This window comes from Schistocerca piceifrons, chromosome 3, assembly GCF_021461385.2.
Source record: "Schistocerca piceifrons isolate TAMUIC-IGC-003096 chromosome 3, iqSchPice1.1, whole genome shotgun sequence".
Classification (NCBI taxonomy): Eukaryota; Metazoa; Arthropoda; class Insecta; order Orthoptera; family Acrididae; genus Schistocerca; species Schistocerca piceifrons.
In genome coordinates this window covers 344,856,538-344,884,162 of record NC_060140.1, presented here as the reverse complement: position 1 = coordinate 344,884,162, position 27,625 = coordinate 344,856,538, and the positions used below count along the sequence as shown (strand labels likewise).

The 27,625-nt window shown below is 44.4% G+C and overlaps 1 protein-coding gene across 1 annotated transcript in view; it reads right to left on the bottom strand.

Moving 5' to 3' along the window:
• LOC124788648 (probable tubulin polyglutamylase TTLL9) overlaps positions 1–27,625 on the bottom strand; it is a 105,508-nt gene that overhangs the window by 67,394 nt on the left and 10,489 nt on the right. The window contains exon 2 of the mRNA XM_047255923.1: positions 24,351–24,426. Coding sequence (XP_047111879.1) covers positions 24,351–24,426 — 76 coding nt within the window. The remainder of the gene's footprint in view (positions 1–24,350; positions 24,427–27,625) is intronic.

Below are 27,625 nucleotides of genomic sequence, written 5' to 3'. Positions count from 1 at the left end.
CCCAGCACACCCGTCCCGAATCCAGCTCCACTCCCAATGTTATCCTTTCCTCCCCCAACCTCCTTGGCCGCATAACGGTGGATGTCCTGGAGCCTATTGGTAGCGACCATCTCCCTCTCCTCCTGACTGTTTCAGACAGTCGTCGCCCCCGCCCCGACCCTCGCACTGACCCTCCCCCTAAGTACGTCCATAACTATTCCTGAGCCAACTGGAATGCCTACCGGGATACCCTTTGCACCCAGGTCGATAGCCACCCCTTCACCTACCACCACCCTGACGATGTAACCCGTGCCGCCTCCTTTCTCCAGCAGGCCGTGGAGGCCCACGTCCCTACTGTCGCTATCCACCCCCACCGTCCTACCATACCCCCACAGGCCGTTCTCCTCCTCCGTGAATCCCGCCGTCTCTACCATGCCTTCCTCTGCACGTGTGACCTGGACACACTATGACGCCACCGGCAACTCCAGCGACACATTTGTAATTTGCTCGTGGCTAAGAAACACCGGGACTGGTGACAGACGTGCACCCGTTTAAATGCTACCCTACCTATCATCTCGTCCCAGTTCTGGTCAGCCTTCCGTCGCCTTACTGGAACTCAACCCTCCCCCTACTATCCTCTTCTCCATGATGATCACCCCTTCCCTGACTCCCTTAGTAAGGCCAATCACTTTGCCTCCTACCTGTCCAATGTGTTTTCCATCCCCGATGATCCCCAGTTTGATTACTCCCTCTTCCCGGATGTCTGCGATCGAACTGACACCTCTGTCCCTCCCCTTGCACCTGGTTTCCAGTACTTGGACAACATTGCACACACGGAACTCAGTGCCCCTATCACTACACAGGATCTCATTACTACCCTCCGCACAAAACGCAACACCGCTCCCGGTCACGATCGTGTCACCTACCGTCACCTTCGTGAAGCTCCTGTCGCTTTCCTCTGCACTCTGGCCAGGCTCTACAATGTAGTACTGTCCACCGGTTACTACCCCGACCTGTGGAAAACCTCCCGTATCCTGAGGTTCCTTAAACCTGGCAAACCGCCGTCCGCTGTCTCCTCCTATCGTCCCATCAGCCTTACCTCGGTCTTCAGCAAGGTCCTGGAATCTATCCTCACCCAACACATCCACCAGCATCTCCGCCAGCACCGCCTCCTTCCCGTTACCCAGTGTGGCTTTCGGCCGTCCTCTTCCGACGACCTTCCCCTTCACCTCACTCATCTCCTTTCCGAACAGCTTAATTCCCGTCGCTCTGCAGTCTTCCTCTCCCTGGACCTCGAACGTGCTTATGACGGCGTATGGCATTCTGGTCTCCTCTTCAAGCTCCAAACCTTCGCCCTTCCCATTAACTACGTCCGTCTGATCGGTTCCTTTCTCTCCCACCGTCCTTCCTACGTCAGCATCCATAACACGGATTCCTACACCTTTTTCCCCTCCGCCGGGGTGTCCCAAGGCTCCGTCCTCTCCCCCCTTCTGTACCTTTTGTACACGGCGACATGCCGCCGCCGTCACCCCCCGTCCACCTCCTCCAGTTTGCCGATGACACCGCCTTCCTTGCCCTTGCCCCCACCCTGCAGCACTCCGAACACAATCCCATCTTGACCGGTTCACCGCTTGGTGCAACATGTGGTTGCTCAAGGTCAATCCCTCCAAAACCCAGGTGATCATTGTAGGCAAAACCACCCCTTCCTTCCGCCTCCTTGATTTCTATCTCACCATCTATGGCCGTCCTATCGCCCTCACTCCCACCCTTAAGTACGTTGGCGTCACCCTCGACCGTCGCCTCTCCTGGATACCCCGTCTCCGGACAATCCAAGCCAAGGCATGCTCCCGACTCCGTCTCCTCAAGCTCCTTTCCGGCCGTACGTGGGGTCTGGACCCCTCCACCATCCTCCACACCTATAAATCCCTCATCCGCCCTATCCTTTGTTACGCCAATCCAGCCTGGATCTCCGCCCCCCCCCCCTACCTTTTATAAATCCCTACAAATCCTTGAACGCCATGCTCTCCGCCTCGCCTATTGCATCCGTCTCCCCTCCCCCATGCGGATCCTGTATGATCTCATCCCCTTCCCCCACCTCCTCCTTTTCCTTGAAAGGATACGGATCCTGTACACCACCCGCAAACTCGATCCTCCTCATCCGCTTGTCTCACCCGTCCTCTCCCACCCCCGCCCGCTGCCGCGCCTGTATTCCCACGTCCCACCCGGTCTCCATCTCTCCACCCTCCTTACCCTCTCCCAAGGTGGCTTCCGCCAGTTCCCCCTCCCTGATGATGTCCTCCTCCCCTCCATCTACCCCTCCTACCAACTTTGATCCTCCCTCCCTCTTCCTGTGTCTGTTCCTTTGGGCACCCTCCGTCCCTCCTCCCCTTCTCCCCACTCCTCCCCTGGGCCTCCCCTCCCCTGTCCCTCTACTCCTCCTCCCATCTCCTCAGCCACTGGCATCTTTGTTCTTCCCTCTCCACCCCCTCCACCCACCCTCACGCTTCTTCCCCTCTTGGCAGGTCCCCGGACTCGCACACGCTACGTGGACTTTCGCGCGCCGGAGATCATCGCCATCAGTGTCTCGTGTGTGTGACGTCGTTTTGTGTTTTTAGTGTCCGCCGTCACGCTTCTACGTTCACTTGTGTCGTCGGATTCATCAGTGTTATGTGCGCCGTGTCAACATGTTTTCAGTGTCGTTATCGTCGAGTGTGAACGGCTCTGTATTTTTTGTGTATCTGTGACCACTATTTTTTGCCCGTCACTATGTTCATTTTAATTCTCCATTATTGTACTGTTATTGTCAACACTATGGCTGAAGAGCTGCGTAGCATGCCGCTGCCAGCCTACCTGATTGTTCAGGTGTTAAAATAACAATAAAGAAGAAAAAAAAACCCTTAAGAAGTGAAACCCTCAGATTGAGAACCACTGCTCTGGGCGACGATGACATTTGAACTGCAACAATTCCCCGTCTGGGACTATGTGGTCGCGCTTAAGAAAAGGAGTCTGCTGTGATAATTCAGTTTAACGTAAATTTTACTATTATCCTGGACGTAAGCAGTACTGTGATAACCGCCTCGTACCAAACGCAGCAGAGGTTTAATTGCACAATGTATGTTTTTCGAGATTCAATAGAAATCTGATTTTATTCACATTAAATTGGCGAATATTGAATTCGGTCTTTCGAAGCTATTTCAACGCAGGAGATCGAACGACCGCTGAAATGGCAGGTATTGTCTCCTGCTTACCTGGGTGGTAACGTGCTCGCCTTCCATGCATACGGGCCCGGATTCGATTCCTGGTCGGGTTGGAGATTTTCTCCGCTCGGAGACTGGTTGTTGTGTTGTCATCATCATTTCATCCTCACCACCGGCGCGCAAGTCGGCTAATGTGGCGTCAACTGAAATAAGACTTGCACTTGGCGGCCGAGCTTCCTCGCATGGGGCCTCCCGGCCAACGATGCCATACGCTAATTTCATTTCAGAAACGTGATAGAAAAGCAACTGCAATCGCTTAATAGTCGAAAGGCATCTGGAGCAGATGAGATAGCTGCGTGATTCTACGGAGACTGTGCGAAAGAACTTGCCCATCTTGTAGCAGTAGTGTATCGTAGGTTGTTGCAACAACGAAGGGTACCTAGTGACTGGAAGAATGCTTACGTCACTCGCGTTTTCAAGAAGTGCCGTAGGACCGATGTACTTAGTTATAGACCTATATCGTTGAGTTCAATCCGTTGTGGAAGTATGGAACATGTTTTATGTCCATGCAGTATGAGTTTTTGGAGAAGCAAATATTTTCTAAAAAAACCAGTATCGATTCCGCAAGTAGGGATATTTGGGAACCGAACTCGCTCTGCTCGTGCATGAGATCCAGAGAGTTGGTGCCGTGTTCCTTGACTTTCGGAAATAATCCGATACAGACCCGCAGTGTCGTTTAGAGAACAAAATACAAGCTTAGCGACTATCGGACCAGATTTCTGACTGCATTCAGGACGTTCTAAGAGATAGAACTCAGTGCGTTATTCTTAGCGAGCAAAATCGACAGATCTTAAAGTAATTTGTTGAAGACCCCAAAGGAATATCATAGCTTCATTAAAGATCACGCTATACGAAGGCGCGTCGAAAAGTAATGCCTCCGAATTTTTATGTGAAAACTCTTAAAACTTTACAAATAAAACAAACGTTATGATTAACCTACATGTTTATTTCTCACGTCTACGCATTTGCAGCCCTCTGCCTCTAGGGGGCTCCGAATTGTAGCCTACAACATGTCGACGCGTAACGTAACTATGACGGTGCGCGAGAAATACGAGGGCAGTTCAATAAGTAATGCAACACATTTTTTTTCTCGGCCAATTTTGGTTGAAAAAACCGGAAATTTCTTGTGGAATATTTTCAAACATTCCCGCTTCGTCTCGGATAGTTTCATTGACTTCCGACAGGTGGAGCTGTTAAAATGGCGTCTGTAAAGGATGTGCGTTGCAAACAACGGGCAGTGATCGAGTTTCTTTTGGCGGAAAACCAGGGCATCTCAGGTATTCATAGGCGCTTGCAGAATGTCTACGGTGATCAGGTAGTGGACAAAAGCACGGTGAGTCGTTGGGCAAAGCGTGTGTCATCATCGCTGCAAGGTCAAGCAAGACTGTCTGATCTCCCGCGTGCGGGCCGGCCGTGCACAGCTGTGACTCCTGCAATGGCGGAGCGTGCAAACACACTCGTTCGAGATGATCGACGGATCACCATTAAACAACTCAGTGCTCAACTTGACATCTCTGTTGGTAGTGGTGTCACAATTGTTCACCAGTTGGGATATTCAAAGGTTTGTTCCCGCTGGGTCCCTCGTTGTCTAACCGAACACCATAAAGAGCAAAGGAGAACCATCTGTGCGGAATTGCTTGCTCGTCATGTGGCTGAGGGTGACAATTTCTTGTCAAAGATTGTTACAGGCGATGAAACATGGGTTCATCACTTCGAACCTGAAACAATACGGCAATCAATGGAGTGGCGCCACACCCACTCCCCTACCAAGAAAAAGTTTAAAGCCATACCCTCAGCCGGTAAAGTCATGGTTACAGTCTTCTGGGGCGCTGAAGGGGTTATTCTGTTCGATGTCCTTCCCCATGGTCAAACGATCAACTCTGAAGTGTATTGTGCTACTCTTCAGAAATTGAAGAAACGACTTCAGCGTGTTCGTAGGCACAAAAATCTGAACGAACTTCTCCTTCTTCATGACAACGCAACACCTCACACAAGTCTTCGCACCCGAGAGGAGCTCACAAAACTTCAGTGGACTGTTCTTCCTCATGCACCCTACAGCCCCGATCTCGCACCGTCGGATTTCCATGTTTGGCCCAATGAAGGACGCAATCCGTGGGAGGCACTACGCGGATGATGAAGTTATTGATGCAGTACGACGTTGGCTCCGACATCGACCAGTGGAACGGTACCGTGCAGGCATACAGGCCCTCATTTCAAGGTGGAGTAAGGCCGTAGCATTGAATGGAGATTACGTTGAAAAATAGTGTTGTGTAGCTAAAGGATTGGGGAATAACCTGGTGTATTTCAGTGCTGAATAAAACAACCCCTGTTTCAGAAAAAAATGTGTTGCATTACTTATTGAACTGCCCTCGCAGCATGCTGCAATCGTATTTTCAATTCGAAGAGTTCGTCCACACAAGGAGCACCCTCTTCTTTAGTATGACAATGCCAGACTACACACGAAAACTGCGACATCTGCAACAATCCGACGCCTTGGGTTCACTGACAGCGATCATCCTCCATACAGTCCCGACTTGGCCCCCTCCAGTTTTTCATCTGTTCCCAAAATTTAAATAACACCCTCGAGGACTTCACTTTGATTTTGATGAAGCGGTGCAAGCAGAGGTGAGGTTGTGGCTCCGTCAACAAACTCCGATATTCTACAGTGACGGTATCAACAAACTGTTCTCTCGTTGGGAAAATTGTGATCGTCATCAGAATCACTATGTTGAGAAACAAATATAGACACATGAAGAATAAAGATGTTGTTGTTGTTGTAGTCTTCAGTCCTGAGACTGGTTTGATGCAGCTCTCCATGCTACTCTATCCTGTGCAAGCTTCTTCATCTCCCAATACCTACTGCAACCTACATCCTTCTGAATCTGCTTAGTGTATTCATCTCTTGGTCTCCCTCTACGATTTTTACCCTCCACGCTGCCCTCCAATACTAAATTGGTGATCCCTTGATGCCTCAGAACACGTCCTACCAACCGATCCCTTCTTCTGGTGAAGTTGTGCCACAAACTTCTCTTCTCCCCAATCCTATTCAATACTTCCTCATTAGTTATGTGATCTACCCATCCAATCTTCAGCATTCTTCTGTAGCACCACATTTCGAAAGCTTCTATTCTCTTCTTGTCCAAACTATTTATCGTCCATGTTTCACTTCCATACATGGCTACACTCCATACAAATACTTTCAGAAACGACTTCCTGACACTTAAATCTATACTCGATGTTAACAACTTTCTCTTCTTCAGAAACGCTTTCCTTGCCATTGCCAGTCTACATTTTATATCCTCTCTACTTCGACCATCATCAGTTATTTTGCTCCCCAAATAGCAAAACTCGTTTACTACTTTAAGTGTCTCATTTACTAATCTAATTCCCTCAGCATCACCTGACTTAATTCGACTACATTCCATTATCCTCGTTTTGCTTTTGTTGATGTTCATCTTATATCCTCCTTTCAAGACGCTATCCATTCCGTTCAACTGCTCTTCCAAGTCCTTTGCTGTCTCTGACAGAATTACAATGTCATCGGCGAACCTCAAAGTTTTTATTTCTTCTCCATGGATTTTAATATCTACTCCGAATTTTTCTTTTGTTTCCTTTACTGCTTGCTCAATATACAGATTGAATAGTGTCGGAGAGAGGCTACAACCCTGTCTTACTCCCTTCCCAACAACTGCTTCCCTTTCATGTCCCTCGACTCTTATAACTGCCATCTGCTTTCTGTACAAATTGTAAATAGCCTTTCGCTCCCTGTATTTTACCCCTGCCACCTTCAGAATTTGAAAGAGAGTATTCCAGTCAACATTGTCAAAAGCTTTCTCTAAGTCTACAAATGCTAGAAACGTAGGTTTGCCTTTCCTTAATCTTTCTTCTAAGATAAGTCGTAAGGTCAGTATTGCCTCATGTGTTCCAGTATTTCTACGGAATCCAAACTCATCTTCCCCGAGGTCGGCTTCTACTAGTTTTTCCAACCGTCTGTAAAGAATTCGTGTTAGTATTTTGTAGCTGTGGCTTATTAAACTGACTGTTCGGTAATTTTCACGTATGTCAACACCTGCTTTCTTTGGGATTGGAATTATTATATTCTTCTTGAAGTCTGAGGGTATTTCGCCTGTTTCATACATCTTGCTCACCAGATGGTAGAGTTTTGTCAGGACTGGCTCTCCCACGGCCGTCAGTAGTTCCAATGGAATGTTGTCTACTCCGGGGGCCTTGTTTCGACTCAGGTCTTTCAGTGCTCTGTCAAACTCTTCACGCAGTATCGTATCTCCCATTTCATCTTCATCTACGTCCTCTTCCATTTCCATAATATTTTCCTCAAGTACATCGCCCTTGTATAGACCCTCTATATACTCCTTCCACCTTTCTGCTTTCCCTTTTTGCTTAGAACTGAGTTTCCATCTGAGCTCTTGATGTTCATACAAGTGGTTCTCTTATCTCCAAAGGTCTCTTTAATTTTCCTGTAGGCAGTATCTATCTTACCTCTAGTGAGATAAGCCTCTACATCCTTACATTTGTCCTCTAGCCATCCCTGCTTAGCCATTTTGCACTTCCTGTCGATCTCATTTTTGAGACATTTGTATTCCTTTTGGCCTGCTTCATTTACTGCATTTTTATATTTTCTCCTTTCATAAATTAAATTCAATATTTCTTCTGTTACCCAAGGATTTCTACTAGCCCTCGTCTTTTTACCTACTTGCTCCTCTGCTGCCTTCACTACTTCATCCCTCAAAGCTACCCATTCTTCTTCTACTGTATTTCTTTCCCCCATTCCTGCCAATTGTTCCCTTATGCTCTCCCTGAAACTCTGTACAACCTCTGGTTCTTTCAGTTTATCCAGGTCCCATCTTCTTCAATTCCCACCTTTTTGCAGTTTCTTCAGTTTTAATCTACAGGTCATGATCAATAGATTGTGGTCAGAGTCCACATCTGCCCCTGGAAATGTCCTACAATTTAAAACCTGGTTCCTAAATCTCTGTCTTACCATTATATAATCTATCTGATACCTTTTAGTATCTCCAGGGTTCTTCCATGTATACAACCTTCTTTCATGATTCTTAAACCAAGTGTTAGCTATGATTAAGTTATGCTCTGTGCAAAGTTCTACCAGACGGCTTCCTCTTTCATTTCTCTCCCCCAATCCATATTCACCCACTACGTTTCCTTCTCTCCCTTTTCCTACTACCGAATTCCAGTCACCCATGACTATTAAATTTTCGTCACCCTTCACTACCTGAATAATTTCTTTTATCTCATCATACATTTCTTCAATTCCTTCGTCATCTGCAGAGCTATTTGCCATATAAACTTGTACTACTGTAGTAGGTGTGGGCTTCGTATCTATCTTGGCCACAATATAGCGTTCACTATGCTGCTTGTAGTAGCTTACCCACATTCCTATTTTCCTATTCATTATTAAACCTACTCCTGCATTACCCCTATTTGATTTTGTATTTATAACCCTGTATTGAGCTCTTGATGTTCATACAAGTGGTTCTCTTATCTCCAAAGGTCTCTTTAATTTTCCTGTAGGCAGTATCTATCTTACCCCTAGTGAGATAAGCCTCTACATCCTTACATTTGTCCTCTAGCCATCCCTGCTTAGCCATTTTGCACTTCCTGTCGATCTCATTTTTGAGACATTTGTATTCCTTTTTGCCTGCTTCATTTACTGCATTTTTATATTTTCTCCTTTCATAAATTAAATTCAATATTTCTTCTGTTACCCAAGGATTTCTACTAGCCCTCGTCTTTTTACCTACTTGATCCTCTGCTGCCTTCACTACTTCATCCCTCAAAGCTACCCATTCTTCTTCTACTGGAATACTCTCTTTCAAATTCTGAAGGTGGCAGGGGTCAAATACAGGGAGCGAAAGGCTATTTACAATTTGTACAGAAACCAGATGGCAGTTATAATAGTCGAGGGACATGAAAGGGAAGCAGTGGTTGGGAAGGGAGTAAGACAGGGTTGTAGCCTCTCCCCGATGTTGTTCAATCTGTATATTGAGCAAGCAGTAAAGGAAACAAAAGAAAAATTCGGAGTAGGTATTAAAATTCATGGAGAAGAAATAAAAACTTTGAGGTTCGCCGATGACATTGTAATTCTGTCAGAGACAGCAAAGGACTTGGAAGAGCAGTTGAATGGAATGGACAGTGTCTTGAAAGGAGGATATAAGATGAACATCAACAAAAGCAAAACAAGGATAATGAAATGTAGTCTAATTAAGTCGGGTGATGCTGAGGGAATGAGATTAGGAAATGAGACACTTAAAGTAGTAAAGGAGTTTTGCTATTTGGGGAGCAAAATAACTGATGATGGTCGAAGTAGAGAGGATATAAAATGTACGCTGGCTATGGCAAGGAAAGCGTTTCTGAAGAAGAGAAATTTGTTAACATCCAGTATTGATTTAAGTGTCAGGAAGTCATTTCTGAAAGCATTCGTATGGAGTGTAGCCATGTATGGAAGTGAAACATGGACGATAAATAGTTTGGACAAGAAGAGAATAGAAGCTTTCGAAATGTGGTGCTACAGAAGAATGCTGAAGATTAGATGGGTAGATCACATAACTAATGAGGAAGTATTGAATAGGATTGGGGAGAAGAGAAGTTTGTGGCACAACTTGACCAGAAGAAGGGATCGGTTGGTAGGACATGTTCTGAGGCATCAAGGGATCACCAATTTAGTATTGGAGGGCAGCGTGGAGGGTAAAAATCGTAGAGGGAGACCAAGAGATGAATACACTAAGCAGATTCAGAAGGATGTAGGTTGCAGTAGGTACTGGGAGATGAAAAAGCTTGCACAGGATAGAGTAGCATGGAGAGCTGCATCAAACCAGTCTCAGGACTGAAGACCACAACAACAACAACAACCCTGTATTCACCTGACCAGATGTCTTGTTCCTCCTGCCACCGAACTTCACTAATTCCCACTATATCTAACTTTAACCTATCCATTTCCCTTTTTACATTTTCTAATCTACCTGCCCGATTAAGTGATCTGACATTCCACGCTCCGATCCGTAGAACGCCTGTTTTCTTTCTTCTGATAACGACGTCCTCTTGAGTAGTTCCCGCCCGGAGATCCGAATGGGGGACTATTTTACCTCCATAATATTTTACCCAAGAGGACGCCATCATCATTTAATCATACAGTAAAGCTGCATGCCCTCGGGAAAAATTACGGCCGTAGTTTCCCCTTGCTTTCAGCCGTTCGCAGTACCAGCACAGCAAGGCCGTTTTGGTTATTGTTACAAGGCCAGATAAGTCAATCATCCAGACTGTTGCCCTTGCAACTACTGAAAAGGCTGCTGCCCCTCTTCAGGAACCACACGTTTGTCTGGCCTCTCAACAGATACCCCACCTGCACCTATGGTATGGCTATCTGTATCGCTGAGGCACGCAAGCCTCCCCACCAACGGCAAGGTCCATGGTTCATGGGGGGAGGAGAAAAAAGATGCAGAATGTTAATAACGTTTGTTTTATTTAAAAAGCCTCAAAGGTTTTCACATAGAAAGTTCTTAGGCTTAGCTTTCCAACATGCCCTCGCATATAATTGATCTGCTGGGTAACGTTGGAACCCTCACGAAGTTGTTTGCTGATGATGCTGTGGTGTATGGGAATGTGTCGTCGTTGAGTGTTTGTGGGAGGATACAGGATGATTTAGACAAAATTTCTAGTTGGTTTGAAGAATGGTAGCTAGCTCTCAATATATAAAATTATAAGTTAATTCAGATGAGTAGGAAAAATAAAATCTCATAATGTTCGAATACAGCCTTAGCAGTGTGCTGGTTGACAGAGTCAAATCGAATAAATATCCAGGTGTCATGTTGCAAAATGATATGAAATGGAGCGAGCATGTAAGGACTGTAGTAGGGAAGTCGAATGGCCGACTCCAGTTTATTGCGAAACTTTTGGGAAAGTGTGGCTCATCTGTAAAGGAGACCACATACAGGACACTAGTTCGACCAGTTATTGAGTAATGCTCGAGCGTTTGGTATCCATAGCAAGTCGTATTGAAGACTTCGAAGCAGTTCAGAGATGGGCTGCAAAGTTCGTTATTGGTAGGGTCGAACAATACGCTAGTAGTACAGAGATGCTTCGGGAACTCAAATGGCAATCCCTGGAGAGGAAAGTGATCTTCTTTACAAGGAGCACTACTGAGAAAATTTAGAAAGTCGACATCTGAAGCTGACTGAAGAACGATTCTGCTGCCACCAACGTATATTTCGCTTAAGGATACGCAGATAAGATAGGGTGTATACGTGGACAAAGAAAAAAAATTCCCGGATTTCTCCCGGATTTCCTGGTTAAAAATACACATTCTCCTGGGTGAAAATACACATTTTCCGAGTTAAGGGACAGTATACTCTTCCTCGGCACTGTATAACGCATCAATCCTTTGAATGTTTATGGTTTTATATACCGACTTACAATTTCCTGGCACTTTAGACAACGAAACTCCCGGATGGGTGAGGGGAGGGGCATGTACGCTGCATATTTTCGTATTACGAAGGTATAAATTTGAATTCCCCCAAACACCGCATGTTACTTTCCGAAACACTGAAATCGAGATTGCGATGCGCTTTTGTAAGCCAGTCATAGCTCATGTCACTTGATCTCGCCCGCTGATGACAACATGAGACACGTGATGTAGTCAGCCAATAGCAAGATAAGTCTTAACTAGAGCAAACACACAAATAAGAAAAGTTCATGGTTTAAATTAAGATACATCACAGAAATGTGCAAGTAAAATTTTTAATAAAGGCGAAAATGTCTGATCTGGGATCGAAATTCTTCTACGAGGGCAGTTCAATAAGTAATGCAACGCATTTTTTTCCTGAAACAGGGGTTGTTTTATTCAGCATTGAAATACACCAGGTTATTCCCCAATCTTTTAGCTACACAACACTATTTTTCAACGTAATCTCCATTCAATGCTACGGCCTTACGCCACCTTGAAATCAGGGCCTGTATGCCTGCACGGTACCATTCCACTGGTCGATGTCGGAGCGAACGTCGTACTGCATCAATAACTTCATCATCATCCGCGTAGTGCCTCCCACGGATTGCGTCCTTCTTTGGGCCAAACATATGGAAATCCGACGGTGCGAGATCGGGGCTGTAGGGTGCATGAGGAAGAACAGTCCACTGAAGTTTTGTGAGCTCCTCTCGGGTGCGAAGACTTGTGTGAGGTCTTGCGTTGTCATGAAGAAGGAGAAGTTCGTTCAGATTTTTGTGCCTACGAACACGCTGAAGTCCTTTCTTCAATTTCTGAAGAGTAGCACAATACACTTCAGAGTTGATCGTTTGACCATGGGGAAGGACATCGAACAGAATAACCCCTTCAGCGTCCCAGAAGACTGTAACCATGACTTTACCGGCTGAGGGTATGGCTTTAAACTTTTTCTTGGTAGGGGAGTGGGTGTGGCGCCACTCCATTGATTGCCGTTTTGTTTCAGGTTCAAAGTGATGAACCCATGTTTCATCGCCTGTAACAATCTTTGACAAGAAATTGTCACCCTCAGCCACATGACGAGCAAGCAATTCCGCACAGATGGTTCTCCTTTGCTCTTTATGGTGTTCGGTTAGACAACGAGGGACCCAGTGGGAACAAACCTTTGAATATCCCAACTGGTGAACAATTGTGACACCACTACCAACAGAGATGTCAAGTTGAGCACTGAGTTGTTTGATGGTGATCCGTCGATCATCTCGAACGAGTGTGTTCGCACGCTCCGCCATTGCAGGAGTCACAGCTGTGCACGGCCGGCCCGCACGCGGGAGATCAGACAGTCTTGCTTGACCTTGCGGCGATGATGACACACGCTTTGCCCAACGACTCACCGTGCTTTTGTCCACTGCCAGATCACCGTAGACCTATGAATACCTGAGATGCCCTGGTTTTCCACCAAAAGAAACTCGATCACTGCCCGTTGTTTGCAACGCACATCCGTTACAGACGCCATTTTAACAGCTCCGTACAGCGCTGCCACCTGTCGGAAGTCAATGAAACTATACGAGACGAAGCGGGAATGTTTGAAAATATTCCACAAGAAATTTCCGGTTTTTTCAACCAAAATTGGCCGAGAAAAAAAATGTGTTGCATTACTTATTGACTGCCCTCGTAAATGGTTGTCCTCAAAGCGTTGATTTTTAAATGGAGTCAAACGCTTTGTGATATAAGAAACTCATCGTACATAGTTCATCTTGCGCAAACTGAAATTTGCTTTGAATGTAACGCTTTTCAAACCACCATTCGCAATATTTCCCCGCGAACTGTTAGAAATAGGTTCGTTTCAGCAGTTGCAAGAAAGCGCCAGATAACACGCGTCACCTCGCTTGCGCAGCTGCGATGACGCAGGAAGCCCGTATGTTCGTACGTGTAAAACATTAAAAGATCTTACATTATGTCATAAAAGAAACAAGACATCAGAGGATACTCCAAGAGTATCGGAAATTCGTGAACCACACTAAAATGCATAATTCGGCTTAAAGTGCACATTCGTATGTCCACATTCGGATGTAAATTTTCTTGGAGTACCAGTGCTGTATTATCTTGTTTGGTTCTTTATTATGGTATAATGCCATACATGCACTTGAAATGTAGCGAACAGTTGAAACCCGCCAAGAGTGTGAAATTAAACACTTCGTTTCAAATAAATTGACTGCCTCAGCAGAAAAGATTAAAAGCCAAATCTCTTTAGCAAACCGACAAAAATAACTTCATTGATCTGCAAGGCGATTAATGCTTGACTATATTAAAAGTGGAAATAAAATCTGAAACTAATAACATATTTTAGCCTTCCGTTACTAAGCGAACGTATTTTAATTCATTTGATAGCTCCCGGCCACAAAAATCCGTTTTGTTTTCATTTAACGTGAGAGCAATAAACGAAGAGGAAACAACAAAATCACTGAACGTAAACACAGGTCACGTGGAGACGACGCACCTCTCCACCAGAGCTCGGACTGCTCTGTGCATCAGCCCCAGATTTACTATATTTCCGAACCGGGGCAATATTAGGTAGTGGCGCCCAGCCACACTTCTGTAACCAGAAGCGGGACAAGGTATTACTCATACGCGACGAAACTGCGCATGCGCAAAAGCCGACCGCAACTGCTCAAACGACTTAAACAGTTGTCACGTCATGCTCATCGGAGGCAATGTGTTGTTATGAAGCATTGCATAGTTTTCCTAAGCCTTCGACACACTGTGCTGTTGGCAGACGCCTGTGTGAGCACTGTGTTTTGTTGTTGTATACGGCGCATTTCCTTTGCAACTTAAGTTTTATTTTCGTTTTTTTCCTCTCGTTCATGTTTTGTTGCTGCAGTATTATTCTGCAGTAGCGGGATACAGTAATATGCTTTGTTGGAGTACTGGTTCTTACCAGTCAAATTCACAAAAATTTAACAGAAAACCAAAACAATAAAAAATTCCCGGAATTATAAACAATTCCCGGGTTTTTCCCGGTTTTCTCCCGGATGAAAAAATTCCCGTGTTTTTCCCGGATCTCCCAGTTGTCCCGGGTCGTATACACCCTGTAAGAGAAATTAGGGGTTGTACGGAGGCATAAAGACAGCTGTTTTTCCATCGCTCCTTACGGTTGCTTGCAGAGTATGTAAGCAATGGTAGATGTACATGTAGATGTCTATTTACGATGCACTTGTCCATAGCAAGCTAACAGCACCTAAGGAATGCCGGAAAATCTCCAAGGGGCAGTGGTTGGTTCAGGAACTCGCAGTTGACCCTGAACATAAATAAATGTAACAGAGTGCGTACAAACAGACGGAGAAATTCACTGCTATACGATTACACTATAAAAATACCTAGGAGTAACCATCCAATTGTAAGAAAAAGAACAGAGGTAGGCTAAGACTCAGTGGAAGAATCTTAAGGAAATGTAATTGTGCCACAAAAGATGTGACCTACAAAATATTTGTACGACTTATTGCTGAGTACTGCTCATCAGCCTGGGATCCTCACCAGATTGCATTAATAAAAGAGACTACTCACGGCATGGCACAGTAGAGTGACAGCACTATCGAGATGATCTACAAACTTCAGAGGCAGACGGTACAAGAGAGGCATTGTACATCACGGAGGAGTTTGCTACTGAAATTACGAGAGAGTACGTTCCGGGAACAATCGAGCAACATATTAAACTCCTTACCCATACGACTCGCGAAGTGAGCACAGCACGAATATACGAGAGGTTAGAGTTGATACGGAATATTATCACAATCATTCTTCCCACTCGCAGTTCGCGAATAGAGAAGGAAAGGGGGCGATCGGATAGTGGTACCGGAAGTACGCTCCTCCACACGCCGTAATGTGGCTTGTGGATATGCAACGCCAATGTAGAAGACCTTAGTCTGCGAGTGCAAATAAGAACCGTGTAAATCGGAACAGTGCAAAAGCTGCAGCAGCAACATCAGCTCCTGAACTGGCTCGTTAAGCAGTAGCATCCATCACCGACGCAAGCGGCCTCACAGCCGCTGTATTTTGGCCCCATGCTTCAACATTCACACGATTTGACGACGCTCAAGGAGACTGGAGGCTATACGTCTGCGGTCTACGGCAGCATTTCGAACTATACCACGTAACTCACCAGCAAAGACAGAAAGTTCATTCATGGATAGATCATGCAATTTTTCTCCTGTTAGAAAAACCAGCTACTCTTCTAGAACCATATCAGTTTCGTCAAAGAAAATGTGTGTTTTTTGAGTCCACATTATCGAAGTCAGACCAACATTATTACATCTATGCTGAGGCTTCATCAAAGAGAAAAAGTCATAAGCAACTGTATCACGTGTGCGTAGCATAACTTTAAACACTAAGTCGCAAATCTGTTTTTACTTGTAGATAATGTCAGATTCTTTAAATCATAATGTCATGTAAACGTATGCGCCAGTCAAAGGGATCTCGCACAAAGAATTAAAATTTTGGGATGTCTTATTGGAAGATGTACTTCAAATCACACAAACTTTCGAACTAGCACGGACTACGTATAGTGAGATTCAGCAGGAAGTGAAAGCTCCTGAATTTCACTAACCAAACCAGTGCTACTTGCCAACATTTTAGTCTGAACACCCAGCTTAAGTACAAAGATGATTTCCGCACTTGAAGCCGTGTTCGAAGTAATCTAGACTGAGTAAATAAATAAATATGCCGAATGTAGCACCACATTCTACAGGGTGATTTTTCGATGTCTAGAGAATATCAAACGACGTACAGGCAATAATGAAAGGAATCGATAAGTAATGTAACATGTTTCACGCAAATCAATATTTATGGAGCTAATTTGCCGGAACTGAGAAACGAGGACTCTAACATACGTAAAACTAACAAGTTCTTACACTAAATGGTCGCGTTATAAAGATTTCATGAAACTTCTCTGTCTAAAATAAGCATATTGGTTACAAAATATTTCAGTAGCGAGTCAAGTGAAAGAGAGTCGAAACTTCGTAAACACCGTATTTTCTCCGGACTTGGCCAGCAGAACTACTTGGCGAGTTCCGTCTGGAGAACGGGGCATACTTTCCCTTGTACGTATTTGCTACTTAATGCCCACAGGGCACCAAAAAAACGCTTCCCGCATGTTGCAACCGAAAGTATTTCAGCAATCAGACCAGTTTAGCCTTTATTAACAAGGCAACATCGGTGGATGTCAGTTAAAATTATATCTGACTTCTTGACGACTGTACTGCTTTCACTCATGAGGTAAAGGCATTAAAGTCGTTTCCGTTGTTTTGGGTGTTATTAATGTGTCCAAGTCGAAATTTCTGTGTTTCACTACAGATTTACTATAGTTATCGTCACTTAAACAGTGAACAAAACTTCATGTGGTGTGTTTTGCTGATACCTATAGTGAATCTATAGTGTCAGCCACAGTACACGCCGAAAATTTAGTGAAACAAGGAAATTTAGGCTTGGAAATGTTGACAACTCCCAAAAGAACGGAAAAAGTGCGACTTTCAGTCTGTTACCACACGAGTGAAAGCTGTATAGTAGTCCAGATTCTTTAAATGCGAAATGCGCCTTAGTGATTAAGTTCATTCAGTAGCAGCTTAAAAAAGGCGTTCTGATTAATACAAATTATAAAGCTCCTGCGGAAAATGGCCCTCTGCTAGAAACTTGTTAAACAGGAAGTCTCCTGTGCGAGTGCCTGTTCCGACCTAAGGAGGTTCCCGTAGTCGTTTCTATAAACGAAATTTTAGGTTAACTGTCGACAAAACTGTTGTTGACACAAAAATATGGATTTTCTGCAGATTACGTTTTACCGAGAAGTTACTCGGCACCGTGCAATGTTGCGATAGACAACGGCCAACTCTGATCGTGTTTTACGACTAAAAATGAAGCCTTCCTGGCGTCTTCCTATCAGTTAATCGAGTTCTAATTATTTGAGACTCTCATGAACACGGCATGGAAAAACATGTCATATAACACTTCACAGACATGTGGACATGTAGTTAGTGTTTTAGCAAAAGAACGACAGAATGCAGAAGCAAGCTTTGAATCCGGAAGGACTTGAATAAACTCCTTGCCGACGCTGTACTTATCAGGATTTCACGAGCCTCATAAGTTTTTCATGGAACTACTTCTTCGCGACAAAGAGATTTACGGGAGTTGTGTTCTGCCACTGATTCCGACGATTGTTAGTCAACCCCATTCGTACGCAGGTGTAAACACGAACTTGGAAGTAAATAACGACGTGGGCTTCAACGTTCTTGCTGAGCGCTCAGAAACGGTTACATAGAACGTGCATGCTCGCTCATGTAATCTGCGACCGCATCGCTCTGCACTGCTAATTATCTACGTCTACTTCTATACACCGCAAGCCACCTTGTGGTGTGTGGCGGAAAGTACTTTGGGTACCACTGTCACTGCAGTTACCGACTGTATCTGGTGCTACAGACACACAGATTTAGTTTGCGAACACGCGTGAAATGGCAGCTTAAGCTTCTATAGTGATTCTCAGAAATCAAGGTAAGATTCCGAAGAATACTATGTGGGTATCAGTGGAATCAAAGGCGGTTAACATGTTGAAGAGAGGATTTTACATGTTTCCCTTTTCCTACTAGACGAAATATCATTTATTACATATTTGACGAACCAAACAAATTTCGAACATTGGTAAATTTGTTATCTAACGCTCCATGTGGGCATAAAACAAGATGGCATCATAGTATGTGGTTCTAACTAGTTTGCATTCCTACTTCGCAAATTTATCACTAACAAAATTTTCATTTCTATTTCATCAGGGAAGAAGCAGAAACTGGCTAAGTGAAACTTCTGGAGAAATTTACGATGGTCATTGTAAAAGTAAAGAACGTTAATTTGTCCGGACATTTGTAATCAATAGTAACTGCCGTTCAAGTTCCAACATATACCGCCACGCTCCACATGCTTTCCTATCCCCTCTGCTTACTGTTTTGTCACTAAGTTGTTGAAAGAGTCACTAACGTTCCCTTTCAGTTTGTTATAATTTCCGTATTGCTTTCGCCCAAAAATGCTTCATTTCGAGAAGTGAAAGATGATGATTACTCGGGACCTAGATCGGTCTGTAAGGCGGATGTTCAAAAACTTCCCACTTAAACTGCCAAAGCAAATCCTTTGTCAACGCAGCAGAATGTGGCTGACTGTTGTCGTGAACAAGCACAGTATGACTGACAACAGGACACGCCACTGGTTTGCGCGGCGCCGCATGGCGTATACGGTATAAGGCCTGGCAATGAACCGCTGGTTTACTGTCTCTCCTCTAGGCATAAAGTCGATGAGTAGCACTTCTTTTAGAATCCAAAACACTGTTCCCGTAACCTTATTGCTGCTCAAATTTAGTCTGCTCCTTTCGGTTTTGTTGGGAATGGTGAACGAAACCATTCTGGTTAGTGTTGCTTTGTATCTGAACTTCAATGCAAAACAGTGTGAGGAAAGTCGGTGCAGCTCTCTTTCGTTGTTTTTTGTGCTCATCTGTCAAAATACGAGGAACCCAGCAAGCGCACTCTTCTCTATAGCCTAAATCACAGAGAACTGATCGTGAAATTTCAGAAAATCCCAAAATAGTGAGAAGTTTACGTTGAATTTTTCCAGAATCATTGATATGAGCTCATCAGCCATAACAGAAGATCGTCCTGGTCGTTCTTCTTTTTGAAATTTCGTTCGTACGTCACTAAACGTAATGTACCATTATCGAACTCAACCTTCATTCATCACACCTCCATAAAGTTCAGACGTTGATCTGTAAGTTTCAATAGAGCAGACGTTTTCTGCATCTAGAACCTAAATTACACTATAAACCTCAAAATTGGGGAGATTTTTAATTTTATCACGATCCTAAAATTTTGTTTATCATACTGGCGCTGGTGATTAAGTATCTATGCAATGGCAGTGGCATGTGATGGGAATTACGCGGCTCGTCAGATCAAAACTGTCTATTTATGCTATATACACTCCTGGAAATGGAAAAAAGAACACATTGACACCGGTGTGTCAGACCCACCATACTTGCTCCGGACACTGCGAGAGGGCTGTACAAGCAATGATCACACGCACGGCACAGCGGACACACCAGGAACCGCGGTGTTGGCCGTCGAATGGCGCTAGCTGCGCAGCATTTGTGCACCGCCGCCGTCAGTGTCAGCCAGTTTGCCGTGGCATACGGAGCTCCATCGCAGTCTTTAACACTGGTAGCATGCCGCGACAGCGTGGACGTGAACCGTATGTGCAGTTGACGGACTTTGAGCGAGGGCGTATAGTGGGCATGCGGGAGGCCGGGTGGACGTACCGCCGAATTGCTCAACACGTGGGGCGTGAGGTCTCCACTGTACATCGATGTTGTCGCCAGTGGTCGGCGGAAGGTGCACGTGCCCGTCGACCTGGGACCGGACCGCAGCGACGCACGGATGCACGCCAAGACCGTAGGATCCTACGCAGTGCCGTAGGGGACCGCACCACCACTTCCCAGCAAATTAGGGACACTGTTGCTCCTGGGGTATCGGCGAGGACCATTCACAACCGTCTCCATGAAGCTGGGCTACGGTCCCGCACACCGTTAGGCCGTCTTCCGCTCACGCCCCAACATCGTGCAGCCCGCCTCCAGTGGTGTCGCGACAGGCGTGAATGGAGGGACGAATGGATACGTGTCGTCTTCAGCGATGAGTGTCGCTTCTGCCTTGGTGCCAATGATGGTCGTATGCGTGTTTGGCGCCGTGCAGGTGAGCGCCACAATCAGGACTGCATACGACCGAGGCACACAGGGCCAACACCCGGCATCATGGTGTGGGGAGCGATCTCCTACACTGGCCGTACACCACTGGTGATCGTCGAGGGGACACTGAATAGTGCACGGTACATCCAAACCGTCATCGAACCCATCGTTCTACCATTCCTAGACCGGCAAGGGAACTTCCTGTTCCAACAGGACAATGCACGTCCGCATGTATCCCGTGCCACCCAACGTGCTCCAGAAGGTTTAAGTCAACTACCCTGGCCAGCAAGATCTCCGGATCTGTCCCCCATTGAGCATGTTTGGGACTGGATGAAGCGTCGTCTCACGCGGTCTGCACGTCCAGCACGAACGCTGGTCCAACTGAGGCGCCAGGTGGAAATGGCATGGCAAGCCGTTCCACAGGACTACATCCAGCATCTCTACGATCGTCTCCATGGGAGGATAGCAGTCTGCATTGCTGCGAACGGTGGATATACACTGTACTAGTGCCGACATTGTGCAAGCTCTGTTGCCTGTGTCTATGTGCCTGTGGTTCTGTCAGTGTGATCATGTGATGTATCTGACCCCAGGAATGTGTCAATAAAGTTTCCCCTTCCTGGGACAATGAATTCACGGTGTTCTTATTTCAATTTCCAGGAGTGTATTTATGCTTACTTACGGTAGCATTTTAAACCACAGACGAACCACTGCCGTCATCTCGTTATAATCATCTGCTCAGTTCAGCCTGTGACGTAGAAACCGATCTTGCATGTATTGGTTAATCTTTCACAGCAAGTGTGCAAAATCCCACGAAAATTCGCAAATATGACCAGTGAATCGTCACATGCTCACACAAACCATGCAGTCATAAAAATGCATTTAAAACTATCATAATACTTAATCCAGACCCAACATTTAAATTAATTTTTTATGCAAATAGAAGATTGACTATCATTCTAACATAGATTCTTGCTAGAGTTATAGAAACAGACTCAAAAAGTAGTGAGACAATATCTGAGTATCAGATATTCCGATTGCGGTGGCCGCGACTAAATACCTAGCCCAGCTGTTGAATCGGCAGTTTATAATCTCTCCATTGAAGTCTATATAACGCCTCTATCAGAATACATTTATCACCTCAGTTCTCTAGACCTGGACGTTGCTTTTGGAACTCTGATAGCGACTATTGGAGTTTAAGATGGTCCAGGTGTTGTTCACCGGTACTGATTTATGCCCACGTTACCTGTAGTTATAGCTTTCACTGTCACCGTTGATTTCGGCTGTAGGCTTAGGGTCGATACTTCGTCCAGTTCGGAGCAGTGACTTGCCTATTTTGTGTCAGGCTACGGCACAAAATTCGTCAACTCCATGTGAACTTAAGCCGAACGACATGATGTGGAGTAAATATTACTCAGAAATTCCGAACTACGAAGGGATACTTGTAAACATGTAAAGCTAATGAAAAAGCTTCTAATTAACATCAGGAAGGCGGCCAATCAAGTCCATGCCAGTGGCCTCTGGGTATTACAGAGCCAGAATGCGGTCCCAAAAGTGCTCCTCCAGGACATCAAATAGTCTCCTGCTTCGACTGGATCGAGCTCCGTCTTGCATGAACCACTTCTTCTCTAAATCTGAGTCACTTTGGATAACAGGGGCGAAATCTTCTTCCAAAACCACGTACCATTCGGTAGTCACCGTGCCATCAAGGAATATCGCACCTATTATCTCGTGACTGGACACTGAACAACAGACAGTCACACGCTACTGGTGAAGAGACTTCTCGATCGCGAAATGCGGATTTGCAGTCCCCCGAATTCGTGAACTTTGCTTAGCCATCCTAATGATAGCGGGCTTCGTCGCTAAACCAAACCATACTAATTCCCATTAAACCCGCGGCCAACCGTGGAGTTTGAACGTCCTAACGCAAACCATTCAGAAGTTAGTACGATTCACAATAGGCACATTTGGCAAAAGTAATGCCTGGAAAATCCTCAGAATCACACTCTTGAGATGCAAAATCAAATATCGCTTGAATCACATTCTAGAATTCAGTAACGTGTTTGTTAGCAATATTGAAGCATAGACTGATACACTGTAGCAGACAGCTGGTTATGAAAAACAGAATGCAATTTTATTACGAAAATTCCTATTTCCGAATTTAGTGTAGAAGTCACTGAAGATAATCCGTACATAATCTGTTACCCATTTTGGATATATTTTATACCGTCGGCAGAAATATACTTCCAAAGATGTCTTTACCTGCAAATGAGTCATTTGCTGTTGTTGCGTTCTTATGAGCTCTCCAGGAATCACAAAGTAGTATACACTTCTAGTTATTTGCGACATTGCCCTTAACAACATTCACGAAAAAGGATTTTAAAAGGTCTTTTGACATTTTCCTACTTGTGCTAGCTTCCAAATGTATGTTTGATGGAAGATCGTCTTCATGACCTTTTTATCTTTAGGGCCGAAAGTTTTTTCCTGAAGACAGGTTGTAGACTGAACCATGGCATCTGTTGTTTTTTTCCCTTTCTTAGACAACGTCCCACCAGAAGTTGGTTCATAATTAAATCCACTTTGATCAGTGTTCCTAATGCAATGTGAGTGTGTCTGGAAACATGCAGTTTTCTGGGTTACTCGTCAGACAAAATGTGCCACAGAACAGCGAACATCTTGGTCTTTCTGTACATCTCCGGCTGCCATTAAAGCACTGACCTGTCTACGGCACATTCTGCGTTATTTTTTGGACGTGCTATGAAACTGAAGAACATTTAACAATTTCTCCTGCTGTTTGGATCGCTCAAAATTTGAGATACCAGTACTGTACACATTTTACTTTATTCCTTGCTATGTCAGATGGGGTAGAACGCGTTGTTTCATCTCCAGTTTTTTTATTGCCTTGGTCCTCGAAATGAATGTTTATTACGTCTTTTTTCCTCCACATAATCAAATATTACTTTGATGTTCGACGTGCTTCTTATGGATGGATGTCTCTTCAGTAATGAGTTGTAGGTCGCACCTTTATGTGGAGGTGTATGATAATCATCATAAATACGTTCAGGATATTCTTCCGGAAATTTTATTAAAATACTAACAGTATTACATTTCTTTTCTGGTGAAGGTTCATAATCACCAGAACTGTTAGCTTATCTTTGAAGTGTACTGTTTCCCCCACTGCCACTAGCACTACAGTCTTGAACACGATTAATCGTGTTGTCGTCTGTAAAGTCGTTTTCTTTATCCATTGTCGTTTCCAATGTAATGTCAGTTGAGCAGTCAAATGAACATTCATGTTTCTGAATAATCAGATCCATCAAAAACATTGCAAAAGTGTCGTTATCTTGTCCTACATCGTCTTCCGTTGGATAACGCCTTCTTATATGGGATGCCACAATACTTAAAATGTTCTAAACACTAACTGTTTCGTTCACTTTTGCTGTACATATATGACAATACTGACACACGTATACTAAAAACGTCAACTACTTGCTGGTGTAACTGACTAACTGTCGCGTTAACCTCCCTCACCTCTCCGCAAAGACCGCAAGAGCTGTTGTGAACAGACATAGAGCAACATAGTCGCAAGTCGTCGGAGTCATGGTCAGAAATGTGAGACGGGTCTGCGAACAAATTCCTGTTACAGCTGAGAGACCTCCCTTGTAAGTAGATTTTGCAGTTAGCTTGACGGAGTAGCGAGGATAAAAGCTAAGCAATGCATTCAATGAGGAACGTATGCAATAATCAATAGTAATTTTGTATCAGCGTGCACAGTTATACACAGTCAAAATAATCTGCGCTATGATTTTGGAAAAACATATCTGCGGAGAGTGGTTGGCCCCTGAAATGTCCTCCACCCGCGCAACGCAGAAGGCTGAAGGGTTGCAGCACTTACTGGCAGCTCAAACGTGAGTGGCATGATGTCGCACAGAGAAGCCTTCTCTTCACCGCCTTCTCGTACGTATCGGCGCCTGCAACAATAACAATGCAATGACATATTATAGCTCTTCTTCGTTATAAAAATTTTCAGTAAGCAGTGTCTTCAAGCTCTTAAATAGTGAAGAAAAGACATTTTAACACCATTAGTTGCTGTTTATTTACTGTTTGACTAATTTCGGGCTTTGTTCATTCTCACAAGCCACCTGTTACTGAGAACGAAGTATCAGCGATGAAATGGTTCGTATGGTAATACTTAGGTATTTGTATTCAGGAAGCCGAGCGGTTCTAGGCGCTTCAGTCCGGAACCACGCTGCTGCTACGGTCGCAGGTTCGAATCCTGCCTCGGGCATGGATGTGCGTGATGTCCTTAGGTTAGTTAGGTTTAAGTAGTTATAAGTCTAGGGGACTGATGACCTCAGATGTTAAGTCGTATAGAGCTTAGAGCCATCTGAACCATTTTTATTCAAGAAAACAGCGTGACACACAGTGCAATCCAGTAAGAACAAATTCTCCATTGTGTATAAAATATTGTCGTCAAGTGTATCACATCAGGCTGGATGATGAAAGGTACCATAATAAACAAAAATATATATTATTCACATACATTAACATAATAATGTATTATGTAACTATATCTGTGGTATCTTGCAACGCAGATATAACACTCACTTAAATGAGATGACAAAGAGAACTGTCTTCAGCAAATATAGCCCAAATACAAATACGCAAGTAGTTACCATACGAAACATGTTATCACCGATACCTTTATTATCCACGTGCTACACATCCACTCACCAAAAATTTTGTTGTCTGTAATAGGTGACTCGTAAAATGTGCAAAGCTCAAAACTAATCAGCCAGTAAATAAAGAGCAGCTTTGGTGTTAAAATGATTTTTCTTCACCCGTTGTTGGAGCAGATATACATGTTACGGCAAATGATATGTAATAAACTACTCAAAAAAGTTTAATATCACTTGTATACCGGGTGTAAACGATAATTTTTACAGCGTACCACAGCGGTGTAGAGAACGTCGAGATTAACAATTCGATATAGGGCACTTGTGATCCACCAAGTTGGGAAATTGACACAAACAGGCCCAGAAAAACCACATGCATTACAGCGCATGCGCGATTACCGAGATTTTCAATATTCCTTCGCTCTCTGGGCGCAAACTATTGGTCCTAGAGAAAAATTAAAGTTTATGCAGTTTATTTTATACTGGGACATTTTCGCAAGAGTTGCGGTTTTCGAGTTATTCAAGAAACACGCAGAAAAGTGGCAATCAAATGCCCGCCCCCCCACCCCCGTACTCACCACCCACAAGATCTTTAGTACCTTGTTCATAACACCGTACAAAAATTTGCCGCTGTACGAATTATTTCCCATATTTGATCTTTTTTATCTTCATTGACTGAGCTATTATAATGCCACCGGCTTAGTCATGCGCCTACAATTTACAAAACCGACGTTTGCGCAAATTTTACCTCATAATTTTTAAAACCTTACCAGATTAAAGTTACAATTAAATGATTTGTCTGTCTGGCCTTCTTTCTGTGAATGTACTCAGCTTGTGGGGATTAAATTGAGATCGGATTTTAAGCGTAAGTAGTTTATGCATAACTTTTACAAAAACTTCTTTGTTTCAATACTCTAAAGGGGATGTTCAGATTAATAACGTTAACAAAACAGCCAACTAAGCCGGTGGTGTAAATGCCGATTGAATGTAAGCCAAAAAGGTTAAGTTTGGTAAATAATTGTATAAATTGTATAAATAATTTATACAGTGGTGTGTGCTATGGACAACATACTAAAAATCTTGTAGGTGGTGGGTGTGGGGACACATTTAAAAGTCACATTTGTACCGTTTCCTTGAATACCTCGAAAACCTACTATGGAAAAAGTATCCCAGTACAAATTTAAGCTGCCTTGAATTTCCTACTAAAACGTCCCACTAATTTTTTCTCTGGTGCCAATACTTTGCACCTAGAGAGCACGTCGAGCATGTGCTGTACCTTAAGTGGTTTTTGTAGAACAATTTGAGGTGGTTCCACGACTTGATGGCTCACAAGTGTCCTATATCAAATTCTTTGTCTCCACTTCGTCTTCAGCCCTGCGGTGCGTTATAAACAAATATCGTTTACATCCTGTATATGCGAATGTTTCTAGCAGGGAATGAAAGAGTGGTCCTTAAGAAACCAAAGAAAAAAATAATAAATCCAGTTTGTACTAAAATACAGATCTTTGCACACCTGTGAAATCAAACTGCTGCTGGATGACATTAAATACCATAGTGTTCCACCTCAGGCATTGTTACATGTTATGTAAATTGAAGATGGATGCTGGAGGAAGGAAAGGAAAGGAAAGGAAGCGAAAGGAAACGAAAGGAAAGGGAAGGAACCGTTGATGGAAGCTGCATCGGAACTTTATGCGGAATTAGCGGCAACGTGTGAAAATATGTGCCGGACCGGGATTCGAACCCGGGAACTCCTGCTTACTAGGCAGTTGCGTTAACCACTGTGCAATCCGGGTACTGTTTAGCGCAACTGAGAGGACTGTCTCGGCATGTCTTGCCGGACCGGGATTCGAACCCGGGAACGCCTGCTTAGTAGGCAGTTGCGTTAACCACTGTGCAATCCGGGTACTGTTTAGCGCAACTGAGAGGACTGTCTCGGCATGTCTCCCGGTCGACTCATGTTCCCCCCCTAGCGCCACCTGCCTGAAGTTTCCGTCCATACCCTCCATGCTCGCTGCTTTGAGATTCCCGTAAGAGATCTAACGTACTTGTACATCCGCACTTTGAAGGTGGTGGATTCATTGTCCATAGAAGCGAATGAACTATATGAATGTGTGGCGTGTGTTCTTTAGGACATGCCGAGATTTTGTTTCCGGTGCCGCCCTCTCCTGAGTCCATTCAGTGAGTGAGAAGGGTTCCAATGATGACACACCACAAGTTTCAACTGGTCCGAAGCACGTTCAGCCGCAGACAAATCGATTCGATTGATTGTTGCCTACTGGAGGATGCTGTTCACAAAGTTGGAGCGGTGTTTCCCTGCATCGCCCATGTGTTGAGTGTAGAACTGAACAGTTTGTTGAAGGATCCTATCCTGATACTATACAGCCCTAAAAATAGCCTCCAAAACGATGAGGGGTGCCCGACATTCGTACGTGATACCAGTCCAAAACATGACTCACTCACCACCTCCATCCAGAACGCGATGGATTGTGAGCAT